Source organism: Emiliania huxleyi, assembly GCF_000372725.1.
Source record: "Emiliania huxleyi CCMP1516 unplaced genomic scaffold EMIHUscaffold_367, whole genome shotgun sequence".
In the NCBI taxonomy this organism is placed as follows: Eukaryota; Haptophyta; order Isochrysidales; family Noelaerhabdaceae; genus Emiliania; species Emiliania huxleyi.
In genome coordinates this window covers 53,646-65,878 of record NW_005199219.1, presented here as the reverse complement: position 1 = coordinate 65,878, position 12,233 = coordinate 53,646, and the positions used below count along the sequence as shown (strand labels likewise).

The following is a 12,233-nucleotide window of genomic DNA, read 5'->3' as shown; positions in this document are numbered from 1 at the left end:
GGCGCCCCGCCCGCCCCCTCTTGCTAGTCTGCCACTCTCTCGGCTATCTCCCGAGCATCTCCCGAGCATCTCCCGCCTGCGTACTTCGGCCAGATCTCGCCCGTGCACACCTCGGCCAGACACCCCTCTCCCCCGCCTCCCCTGCCTAGGCTCGCCGGCGTCAGCGGTGTACGTTGCTGGCGAGAGCATCGGCGGCGCGAGGGTAGCCGCTGCGAATAGGCAGCGTGGCTAGAAAGAGCGACTAGAAAGAGCAGCCACACGCCGCTCCACGCGAGCTCACGCGAGCTCAGCCGAGCTCAGCCGAGATATGACCCGAGGGTAGGCTCGTCGACGTCATCTGCAGATCTCGGGTCATCTCGGCCTCATCTCGGCGTCATCTCGGCTAATCTCGGCTCATCTCGGCTAATCTCGGCTAATCTAGGCTCGTCGACATCATCTGCATCTACGGCTACACGCTCGGCGTCTTCGTGCCCGTCTCGATCCTGCGCGCGCCGCCTCGAGATCGCCTCGAGATTCGAGATCGCCTCGAGATTCGAGATCGCCTCGAGATTCGAGATCGCCTCGAGATTCGAGATCGCCTCGAGATTCGAGATCGCCTCGAGATTCGGAGTCGCCTCGAGATCGCCTCGAGATTCGAGATCGCCTCGAGATTCGAGATCGCCTCGAGATTCGGAGTCGCCTCGAGATCGCCTCGAGATCGCCTCGAGTTGGGCCGAGGCCAGGTGCGTGCTGCCCCCCGAGATTACCCGAGATTACCCGAGATTACCCGAGGTTACCCGAGATTACCCGCGGCCAGGTGCGTGCTGCCCTCCGAGATCACCCGAGATTACCCGAGGTTACCCGAGATTACCCGAGGCCAGGTGCGTGCTGCCCTCCGAGCCGCTACGCTGGCTGCTCGTGCTGGCGGGCGGCGGGGTGTCGGCGCTCTTTGAGCTGTGAACGGCGTCTCTTCACACCTGCAGCTGTGAACAGGCGGGCGGCGGGGTGTCGGCGCTCTTCTTGCTCTCAAACTTCCACGCGCACCTGAGCGACTGCTTCCCGTACGGCGAGCTGTGAACGGCGTCTCTTCACACCTGCAGCTGTGAACAGGCGCACCTGAGCGACTGCTTCCCGTACGGCGAGGGCGCGCCCGAGCCTAGATGCACATGTACATGTCTCTGTGCATGCACATGTCAGACACATGTCAGACACAACATGCACACATGCACATGCACACGCACATGTCCACAGACACATGTCAGACACATGTCAGACACAGACACATGTCAGGCACATGCACATGCGCATGTGCATGTGCATGCACATGCACATGCACATGTCAGGCAGGCAGGCAGGCAGGCAGACAGACAGTGACGACTCTCACTCGACCGCGCGCGCCATTCGGCCGCCTGACTTCGCCTCGCGCTCCACTCGTACTCACGGGCGGCTGGCGAGGCTGGCACGCCACCTCGTCCACACGTCGCGACGCCACATCGTCAACGCCTTTCCGAGACTTTTCCGAGACTTTTCCGAGACCGTTCCGAGACCGTTCCGAGACCTGTCCGAGACCATTCCGAGACCTTTCCGGTCCGCCGCATCGTCCAGGCGACGCAAAGCGGAAGATGGCGACGCTGCTCGGCGGGATGGCGGCCTGCCACTTTGTGCTGCTGCTGCTATTCAAGCTCTACTTCTTCCACTACGCCTGACGCGACGCCTGACACTACGCCTGAGGAGGCCGCGTGCGGCGGCGGGCGTGCGGCGGCGGGCGTGCGGCGGCAGCACGCGCGACTCCACGCGCGCATGTGTGCGTGCGCGGGCGGAGAGGAGGCGCGGAGGCACGACCGATGTGCGAGCCCGGGGCATTGGCGTGTCGGCTTGGTCGAGACTCGCGAGAGGCGCCCGTCGGTCGTGCCTCCGCCCGTCGAGTGTCGTGCTGTCGTCGGCCGCGCCGCTGCTGATGTAGTGCGGTTAGGCAGACTCCAGACACGTATATGTAGCTCACCTGTCTTCCCGGTCTCCAGACTCCACTTGCGGCGCGGGCGGAGAGTCGGTCGCTCCGCGCGCAGAGCTGCTCGTCGTGTGTGTGTGGCGCGCGTTTTGCCGCACTATACAATCTAGAGCGTAGAGGAAGAGCCGTACCCAGCACATGCCAGCACGGCGGGGTGTGGGCTGTGTACCGTCTCTCCCACTCCCACCCCGGCACCGCGGCCACCCCGCTGGCGCTAGCTCGCGCCTTGTCGCCTACTCCCAGTGTACCCGCCCGACCGAGAGACACACACGACCGCGGGCAGATCGGCGCGCCGCGCGCCGCGGAGGCTTCGGCTCGGACCGCGCGGCCCTAATCGTCCTCCAGCTCCTCCGGGTGTATGGGATTGGGCAGTGGCACCGCCGACCTTCGGTCCGCGTCTCGTGAGAGCGGCTTCCGCATGTCGTATGCGTCCTCGTCGCCAGAGTAGTAGCCGAGCACGTGCCGACAGACGGAGTAGCCCAGGCTCTCGTAGAAGCTGATGGCGACGCCGTTTGACCGCCGCACAAACAGGTCCACGAACCACGCCGCCTCGTGATCCGACACCGACTCGAGCAGACCCATCAGCGCGTGGGCGGTGCCGAGGCGGCGGTACTCGGGCGGCACCGTGACGGCCGTGACGTGTCCGTGCCACGGCAGCCCGGCGTCCAGCTTGCCAGGCGCGCCCGACCCCTCCGCCTTGCCGAGCACGTACCCCATCGAGCGGCCGTGCGGCGCGTCGACGTTAAAGCAGTACTGCGGCCACTTGGCGAGGTACTGGAGGTAGAAGCCCATCGTGAAGGTCTCCGTCAGCGGGTCCAGGTTCACGTTGTTGAAGCGGAGCAGGTCGAAGGGCGAGAAGCGGCGGAGGGTGGCCATCGCCGGTCGCCCTGGCGTGGTCGGGCGGCGGTCGCGCTTTCTTTTTACCGCCGCATGGACACTTGAGAATACCGCCAATGGCAGTTATAAGTTGCGGCCGTCGACGCGGCTCGTCTCTGCCGCGGCGGCTGCTGCGCGCTCGCAGCGGCGCCGCTCTCTCGAGCGACGGCTGGCGCCGCGGCTCGCCGCCGACGCGCACTGCGCTCGCACGACCATCCAGCGCTTCTGCGGGCGCCTCATGCTGCACTGCTGTACATCATCCTGCACTGCTGGATTGGACTGCGTTGGTCCTCGAGGAGACTGCGCGGTGCACTACGCGGAGGTCTGCGAGCGTCGATCGCGCACGGCAGGCGGATTGCGGGCTGCGTGAGAGCGGCAGGCGCTCTTCTCTCTCTGGTGCTGCTGCTGCTGCTGCTGCTGCTGGTGCTGATGGCGCTGATGCTGCTGCTGGTGCGGCGCGGCTCTGCGACTCGGATCACCGCGCGCGTCGCTGGAATCTGACGCGGTGGGCGGCGTCGAGAGCGGCAGCGGTGGCGGCTCGAGGGTGGAGGCGGTGGCTGGAGGCTGTGGTGGACTTTGAGTTTATTTAGGGGTCGAGTACGCGGGCCGCCGGCGAGCTGCTGCCGCGCATGCTGCGCTGTGGGCTTTGCCATCGTGTCCTGAGTACGTCGCCGACGCCACCTGCCGCTCGCCGCTGCCTTGGACTTCCCTGCCATCAAGCAAACACACAGACACATATACCTCGTCCAAAAGAGCTCCCCTCCCACACACACACACACACACACACATGCGGCGCGACGAGTGGACGCGGTTTATTTTTTTGAGCTTAGCCTTCGATGTTATGAAACAACGCAAGGCGGACAGGGCATATCGCTCTCGGGCCCACAGACATCCCGCACACTCGCCGCACACCCGCCGCCCCCGCGCGCGCCCCACCTCGGCCGGGAGAAAGGGGAGTGACAGTTTGGGATGAGTAAGCCCGAGTATGTTGAGTCCTGGCTCAACAACGCAGATAACAAGAGGGGGTGGTCCGGCTCACAAGTCCGGCTCACGCGCCTCGAGCTTACCATCTACCGCACTGGTCACTTCCTATTTTTTTTTGAGCCGTCCTCCGACATGCTGCTGCGACGCTTACGACGAGCAGTAAAGGCGGCAGGCCTCACGGCTGGTGCGGCAGTGGCCGCCATCGCCTTGCTCGAGGAGCGAAGGCGGCGAAAGCTCGCGCTGCCTGGGCTGATTAGCACGCACTGCGTCGCCGAAGCCGGCAGCGGCGAGGCTGCCGCAGCCGCACTCGATGAGCATGGCTGCTGCGTGATTCGCAACGCCCTCCCGGCGCAGCTGTCGGAGCCCGAGGCCGATGAGCTCCCCGCACTGATGCTGTCCAGGCTCGCGCGTGCCGCCGACGCAATCGACCCGAAGACCGCGGCACTTGCTGCGGCCACTGCCGCGGCGGCGCTGCTGCCGGCGGTCCACGTGGGAGACGGGCACCTCTCGCGCAACCGCGCTGCGGTGGGGGCAGTCTTTGCTGAGCGAATGACGCTCTCGCGGCTGCAGGCGCAGCCGCCCAGCGCACTCGGCTGCACGCAGGCGGCGGCGGCGCTGCAGCCGCTCATGGTGAGAGAGGGCGACCAGGCGGACGCGGCGCTGGTCCTCGACCTCTTCCGCTCGGACGAGGACGAGGGCGAGGAGGAGGCGCAAGACGGCGAGTCGGTCCGCGACGACGCCGACGATGGCAGCGCTCTCGACCCGGGCGGCGAGGGATATCTCCCCATATCTCCCCATATCTCCCCATATCTCCCCATATCTCCCCATAGCTCTCGACCCGGGCGGCGAGGGGTACGACGCGGCGGCTGCGTACGACGTGGGCGCAGACCCGTGGGTACTGAGCAGGCGAGCAGTCTAGGAAAGGTCTAGGAAAGGTCTAGGAAAGGTCTGGGTACTGAGCAGGCGAGCGTTGGCGAGAGAGACAAGACTGCAGGAGATCGACGAGGGAAGCGGCCCCACCACCCGAAAGACAGAGAACACAGCCCCCCCCCCCCCCCCCCTTCCCCCGTTAGCAGTCTGAGCCTCGCAGGCAGGCGGAGACCTTTCCTAGACCTTTCCCAGACCCTTCCTAGACCTTTCCTAGACCTTTCCCAGACCCTTCCTAGACCTTTCCCAGACCTTTCCTAGACCCTTCCCAGACCTTTCCTAGACCTTTCCCAGACCTGCCTCTGCCTCGCAGGCAGGCGACCGCGGCGCTCCCCGGCTACAACGCATCCGGGCCTCGTGCTGCCCTCTCGCACAGCTGGGCCGCTCTGCTGCACGCGCCGTCGGCGGCGTGGGTGCGTGCGCTAGTAGTAGTAGTTGTAGCAGCAGCAGCAGCAGCAGCAGCAGCAGCAGCAGCAGCAGCAGCAGCAGCAGTGCACTGCAGTTGCTGCAGCAGCTGCAGCAGCAGAGTAGCAGCTGCAGCAGCGGCAGCAGCAGTAGTAGTAGTAGGAGGAGGAGGAGGAGTAGCAGTAGTAGCAGCAGCAGCAGTAGTAGTAGCAGCAGCAGCAGCAGCAGCAGCAGCAGCAGCAGTGCACTGCAGTTGCTGCAGCAGCTGCAGCAGCAGAGTAGCAGCTGCAGCAGCGGCAGCAGCAGTAGTAGTAGTAGTAGGAGTAGCAGTAGTAGCAGTAGTAGCAGTAGTAGCAGTAGTAGCAGTAGTAGCAGTAGTAGCAGTAGTAGCAGTAGTAGCAGTAGTAGCAGTAGTAGGCAGCGACTCTTCAAGAAGAAGCCTCACCGACGCCGGGCTACAGCGCGGGAGGAAGGTCTAGGAAAGGTCCAGGAAAGGTCCAGGAAAGGTCTAGGAAGGGTCTAGGAAAGGTCCGGCCTACTGCGCGGGAGGAAGGTAGGGGCCCATAAGGACAGGGGTGCTAGCAGGTGTGCGCGCTCGACGCGACGTGCGAGCGGCGCGGCGCGCAGCTGGCAGAGAGGCGCGTCCAGGACACGTCCACGACCTGTCCGAGACATGTCGCACAGGCGCGGCGCGCAGCTGGCAGAGAGGCGCGTGCGCCTCCTCTCGTTCGCCCCCACGCCGGCGGCGGAGGAGCTGCACCAGTCTTTGCGGATCCCCTCGCCGCGCCTCCCTCCCATCGCGGCGACGGCGGCGGCGGCGGTCACGGCGGCGGCCGCTGCGGCGGAGAAGGCGGAGAGGTAGTGGGGCGAGCACACCGTCGGAACCAGCCCGGACCTTTCCTAGACCTCTCCTAGACCTCTCCTAGACCTCTCCTAGACCTCTCCTAGACCTCTCCTAGACCTCTCCTAGACCTCTCCTAGACCTCTCCTAGCACACAGCCGGAACCAGCGACTGGGGCACCGGCGGGGAACGGGTGGACGCTAGACGGGGGGTGACGGCCACACAGGCAGGAGCGACACACAGGCCACACGCGGGTCACAGGGACACTCCGCCACCGCCAACTAGGCGGCGGCCGCCGCGGCGGCGGCAACGGGGGCGGCGCTGGCGGCGGCGGACGTTGTCGTGGCGGCGGCGGCGAGCGGCCCGAAGCCCGCGGACAAGGAGCAGCTGATGCGCCGCTTCTCAGCTGAGACAGAGGGCGTCGCGCGGGCGTGGGAGGAGTGGAGGGCGCGCGCGGCCCCCCCTCCACACCAACACCAACACCCCCCCCCCCTCCCCTCCCTTTCTTCTCCGTCTCCGTTTAAATCGTCTTCCTCCTTCTCTTCCTTTCGGCCAAGCTGCACCCCGCCGACCCCGCAATCTCGCCGCATCTCGCCGAATCTCGCCGAATCTCGGATAGGCGCGCGCGGCCAAGCTGCGCGCCGACGCGGACTCGACGGCCGGGAGCTGGAGGGGCGGGTGAGATGCAGCCGCGATGCAGCCGCGATGCGGCCGAGATGCAGGTTCAATTCGTACTCTGACGGCCCCTGTGCGCGTTCGCCCGTCGTCTCCCCCCCAGGCGCCGCCGCATTGCCGAGGGGGCGAGGTCATCTTCCGTGGTGGTCCTCCTCCCCCTCACGAGCGGCAGCGCCGTGATCGAGGTCGAAGCTTGTTCTCTGCCCTGCCCCCCGCCCCCCAACCCCCTTCTCCCTTTATCTCCTCTGTTTCTGTCTCTGTCTCTGTCTCTCGGGGTCTCTCTCCTTTTCGCCTGTGCCACGCGCTTTAGTAGATAGCGCCCTACCAGTCAGTACCAGGGAGCCCCCCCCCCCCCCCTCCCTAGCTTGCGCATGTCGCGGTTCTCTCGTCTGCCCGATCAGAGCCCCCCCTTTCTCCCCGAGCTCGCCCCCGCCTTGAGGCTCCCCTCTCGGCTCCCCTCTCGCGCCGCCTCCTCTTGTCAGCGCTTGATGACACAGCCGCTTGCTACCGACCATCCGAGAGTCCCGACACGACACGCACGCCTACGCCCCCCGCCGAGCCCCCAGTCCCCGACCCATCGCCCGCGCACCCACTGCACAACCCGTGTCGTCCCGCGAACGCCCACGATCCACGCGACTCACGCAACTCGCTCCTCCTTCTGCTCGGTGCTGCCCGCACCCGGTCTCCTCGAGCTTTCCTAGACCTTTCCTAGACCTTTCCTAGACCTTTCCTAGACCTTTCCTAGACCTTTCTGCTCGGTGCTGCCCGCACCCGGACTCCTCGAGCTTTCCTAGACCTTTCCTAGACCTTTCCTAGACCTTTCTGCTCGGTGCTGCCCGCACCCGGACTCCTAGAGCTTTCCTAGACCTTTCCTAGACCTTTCCTAGACCTTTCTGCTAGGTGCTGCCCGCACCCGGACTCCTCGAGCTTTCCTAGACCTTTCCTAGACCTTTCCTAGACCTTTCTGCTAGGTGCTGCCCGCACCCGGACTCCTCGAGCCCGCCGTGCTGCACTTGCCCGCCGGAGCAGCGCTCATGCTGGACGGCTCCGTCCGGTGGCGCCTCGTCGACGTGGAGGCGGAGGAGGCCGCCGCCGCCGCCCCCTCAACCCCGCGCGGAGGCGTCGCGCGCACGTTTAGCAGCCGCGGCCTCGCAGACGACTTGTCGCGATGCCTGGTTGCTTTCGAGTACGCGACGCCGCCGCTGCCTCGCGACGACGCGGCCGCGCCGGAGGGGTGGGACGACCGGCTGGCGAGCTGGCGCCGCCTCGCCCAGCGGGCGCTGCTCGAGGCGGCCCTCGGCGCGGTGGCGGCTGCGGCGTGCGCTGGGCTCAGCTCGAGCGTGGTGGTCGACCTGGCAGGGGGTCGGGACAGAGGGGACGGCGGGCCAGAGGTTACTTGGTACTGAAAAATGAATCAAAGGGAGAGGGCGGTGTGTGTTCTCTAGGCCCCTAAAGGCCCTACGGGCGCAGGAGCGTGGGAGCCACAACCCCTGCCTAGACGAGTACAGCTACGGCTCTATAAAGAGTACCCGCGGGCCTCCCCTTGCGGGAGACTCCCTGTGGGGGCCCGTGAACATCTTTAGCTTGTGAGCCAGGAAAAGAGGGTTGCGTGGGAGCTCGGTAGCGAGCTTTGCATGGCGATCGAGGCCGTGTCGCGTGTCGGCGTGTCGCGTGTGGGGGCGCGCGGGACTAGTTGCAAAAAGTCTGTGGTTCAGAACCCGCCAAAGACCAGGATGCAGGAAAAATTGCGGCCAGCTCGGGGCTCGATCTGCTCAAAAAAAGTGACGTGGAGCACCCAACATTTAAGCGTTCCGCGCACACACAAGGTCCGCCTGCGTGCGCCGCCACGCGCCAGCTTCCCAGGGCCATCGCGCGAAAAACGAAGGAGGAGATGCATCCTAGCTGTCGCCACCGAAGGCGACTCGACGTCGCTGAGATCAGAGATCAAGCTCGGACAGGTCACACGTCGCTCCTTTGACGCCGACGTGACTCACCCGTGCAGACCACATCAGGACACGGTCTCGACGCGCTCGGTACGACGCCTGCGGCCCGTCTTGGGTCAGGTGGCACGACGCTCATCGCGCCTGCCAGCGCTGCCGTGCAGGCTGCCACGACGAGGTCGAGCACGCTTCTATCCGCTCGCCCAGCCTTCCTCTCCATCCCATTAGGCAGCCTGGGAACGGTGGCGGTCAGAGGCAAAGCCAACGAGGGGTGGTGGAACCACATGTCACGGCCACCGCCGGTCGACCCCGGGGGGGGCAAGGGGGGGCGACCCTCGCATCTCCACACCCGGACACGGGCAGGAGCCCCACGGCATTCAAAGTGCAAGCACTGGCGCGGTGCACGTGGGTGAGCAGCCTGCCCCTCCCTCCCGACAAACCAACATACTCCCGCACACACACAATCGCACTGTCTCTGGCCATCCACGGTGCGACTGGAGCTAGCTCCACTTTTCCCACTCATACGGCCCTTTTCTGCGCCACAATGTGCGCTCCGCGCCCCTAGCACAGCGCCGTCTCCCCCGCCGTGCCCGCGCCACATGTCACCTCGCACTGCCGCGCGCGCGATTTCCCTGGTCCGCCTCCCCCCCGGCCACTCGGCTCTACGCGCCCGGCGGGCTCGGCCTCGCAACTATGTGTGTGTGTGCGGTGAGCCGCCCCACCGTCGGGCGCGATCGGCCTTTGCGGCGCACAGGATACTCTCGTCGTTCTCCCTCCTGTCGTTTCCTCCTCTGTCGCGTCGCTCTCGTCTGCCTCGTCCAGCGACGCTGCCGCCGCCTGCCGATCCCGTGCTCTCGCGGCTTCTCCCGCCTTTCGGCGCAACTCTGCCCTCCTCGCGGCATATTTTGGCCCCTTGAGTTTATCGAGCTCTCCTCGCGCGAGGACGACTCTTCTGACGCCAACTGCGATCATTTGCCGCCAAGTCATATCGTTGCTCAGGTCCACTCTCTCTTCGAACACTTGTACCTCCACGGATGATGCTGGCGCTGGGTTCCCCTTCGGGTGCATCGTGACAGCTGACGACGAGATTACCACTGGTGTGTCGTCCTCCTCGGAGTCGTCTTCCCCGGCGTCCTCCCGTTCGGCTCTACGTTCAGCACGTTCAGCGTGGCTCACCCTCCATGCCTTGAACAGGCGCTTTATCCATCCTGTATATTCTTCTCTCGTTCCTCTGTCCTTGCCTTGGTCTTGTCGTTGTTTCGCGCACCCAAGTCTGTATGGCAATCGAGGCTGCCTTCCCCACTACCTGTAGTTCACTCGTCACCTCTCCTGCGAGCTCCCCTCTTTTTCTTTCAGGCATGGAGTCCGTGAGTGCGGGCAGCGTGCAGGCACAATCACGGGCGCTCTTTTGTCGTACTCCTCTTCGGCGAGCGCTCCAAATCTAGACCCCGTTGCCTTTAAGGAGGCTGCCCTCGCGCGTCTCAGGAATGCGGCTGTGTCTTTTGAGTTAGGCGCCGCCCGTTCAACTCTTGCTGTCGCCCTCGCCGCGTGTTTGTCAGCTTCCGCATGAAGTAACGCGCCTCTTCCTTATTCCCAGCGCATTTGCCGCTCAGTAGGTGCGCCAACGACGCCTGTGGTGGATGGATCACTGTCTTCTTGTGTCCAGTCGTCCCAGTCTCTCCGTTCTCCGATTCTCCTCCTTGCCTCGCGCGCCTCTTTTGTGGCCTCATCCCTAGCCGCCTTGCACGCTCTGCATCCCCAAAACGCACTCCTTGTGGCGGGGCCCCTCATTCCCCGTTTCTTTTCTCCCTCTAGAATACGCCTGTGGTGTGCCCCGTGTGGCACCCCGACCTGTTGTCTCACCCTGGCTCCCAAGATCGTTTTGGTCGTCACATTGTGACCTCCGACGTCGTCAAATGTCGCCCGCCTGTCCTTCCCCCCGTTCTCGTCTGGTAATCTCATCTTATTGTCCCACATCGATGTTTGAGGCTGGCTACGGCCACTTCGCTCCACAGCCGTCCCGCCACCCCTGCCGTGTGCGATCCCGGCCTCACCGTCTTTCGAAATTGTTCGCACACCCACTCGTGCGCGCTCTGACACATGTGCCCGTACGTCCGTCGGTCCACTATCTCCCTCTTCTCTGTGCCCTCTGCCGCCTCCCTTCTCGCCGTGTACATGCACGGTCTAGTTCGTACCGCGTCAAAACTCATCGCCATTCGAAGGGGCGCCGGGCGCCCGTTCCAAATCCGAAGAGTTTTTGACCATACAAAAGGTGATGGACGTATTGGGAGCGCGACTGGTATGCTGTCGTGCCTAATGTCGTGCGCCCCTTTCAAATTCTTTTTGCTACAGCCGCCAGGAGCCGCCACCGTACCCATTGGTTCTTGGGGACCACGTCGCCGCCACCGTACCCTCCCCTCCCGGCTCGGCATCCCCACCACCTTCACCGCCTTCTTTCCCTGGAGGCGCGCGCGCGACCCACATCGCGCAAACCCGCACAGGAGATGCCTCTGGGGCTGGGCCTACTCGCGGGCGCGGTCCTCGGCTTCAGCTCGACTCCACAGGGCTCGCCGTCGCCACCCCCGTCGGCCTCGCCCCTCCTGCCCCCGTCGGCGTCGCCCCACCCATCCCCGTCGGCCTCACCCCTCCCGCCGCCATCGGCCTCACCGCTCCCGCCCCCCTCTGCCTCGCCCCTTCCGCCGCCGTCGGCCTCGCCCCTCCTGCCCCCGTCGGCGTCGCCCCACCCATCCCCGTCGGCATCGCCCCTTCCGCCGCCGTCGGCTTCGCCCCTTCCGCCCCTCTCTGCCTCGCCCCTTCCGCCGCCGTCGGCATCGACCTATGACTGCAGCGCGGCCAACCCACTGATCGCGAACGGATGCCTCGGCTGCTGCGGCTTCCAGGACCCTCCCCCCGAGTGCGATCAGGGCGCTCCAACGGTCTCGTGCTGCCCGGCTGAGTATGACTGCAGCGCGGCCAACCCACTGATCGCGAACGGATGCCTGAACTGCTGCAACATCCAGGGGTACCCCCGCGTGCCAGGTTGGTTGTGTCCCGATGTTCTCGTGCTGCCCCGGCTAGCACCGCCCTCGCCGCCGTCAGTGCTCTGCCCTGGCCAGCCGGCAGAAGAGTACTGCGATTGTGAGGGAGATTGCGTCGAGCATCCGGCTTGGTGCGCTTGCGAAGACGCCGTAGCGTGCTGCCTAGCGCCGCCCTCGCTCTGTGGGCCTAGCGCCGCCCTCGCTCTGTGGGATCTCGGAGAAGGAGGAGAGAACTCTTGCGGTATTTAGTGCATAGTGGGTTGGCGAGAAGGGGGGGAAGCCCAATGTGTGTTGGCTTTGCGTCTATTTCGAGACCGACGAGAGTTGCGTACACATGCGTTTGTTTGGGACAATTCTCTTATACTTACACTGGTAGATCCGTATAGAGGCTATTACTGCGACTCTCCACGGCCGATGGGCACGCTCAGTGAGGGCGCGCGGTCGCTCTCAGATCTCGCACTACGGCTCCCGCGGGATCAGCATCGAGGAGGTCGCCTTGCGCGCGGTGTGCGTCTTGGCGAGGTAGTCGGTGTGCTCCTGGTACGGGTTCTTGGGAAGCG

The 12,233-nt window shown here is 65.2% G+C and overlaps 3 protein-coding genes across 3 annotated transcripts in view; 2 read left to right on the top strand and 1 right to left on the bottom strand.

The window, feature by feature from the left end:
- Nucleotides 1-1,685, top strand: part of EMIHUDRAFT_242747 (hypothetical protein) — a gene marked incomplete at both ends in the record, with an annotated part of 4,933 nt that extends 3,248 nt beyond the window's left edge. The window contains 2 exons of the mRNA XM_005772068.1: nt 1,090-1,147; nt 1,585-1,685. Coding sequence (XP_005772125.1) covers nt 1,090-1,147; nt 1,585-1,685 — 159 coding nt within the window. The remainder of the gene's footprint in view (nt 1-1,089; nt 1,148-1,584) is intronic.
- A 632-nt stretch (nt 1,686-2,317) lies between these two features.
- EMIHUDRAFT_242746 (hypothetical protein) lies at nt 2,318-2,863 on the bottom strand (the record flags this gene model as incomplete). The annotated part of the gene is made up of 1 exon (XM_005772067.1): nt 2,318-2,863. One exon carries the CDS (start codon nt 2,861-2,863, stop codon nt 2,318-2,320), a length of 546 nt encoding a protein of 181 aa, XP_005772124.1.
- Nucleotides 2,864-3,979: 1,116 nt separating this feature from the next.
- EMIHUDRAFT_117914 (hypothetical protein) lies at nt 3,980-8,101 on the top strand (the record flags this gene model as incomplete). Its single annotated transcript, XM_005772066.1, has 5 exons — nt 3,980-4,573; nt 5,092-5,187; nt 6,306-6,460; nt 6,799-6,880; nt 7,667-8,101. 5 exons carry the CDS (start codon nt 3,980-3,982, stop codon nt 8,099-8,101), a joined length of 1,362 nt encoding a protein of 453 aa, XP_005772123.1.
- Between the last annotated feature and the right edge of the window lie 4,132 nt (nt 8,102-12,233).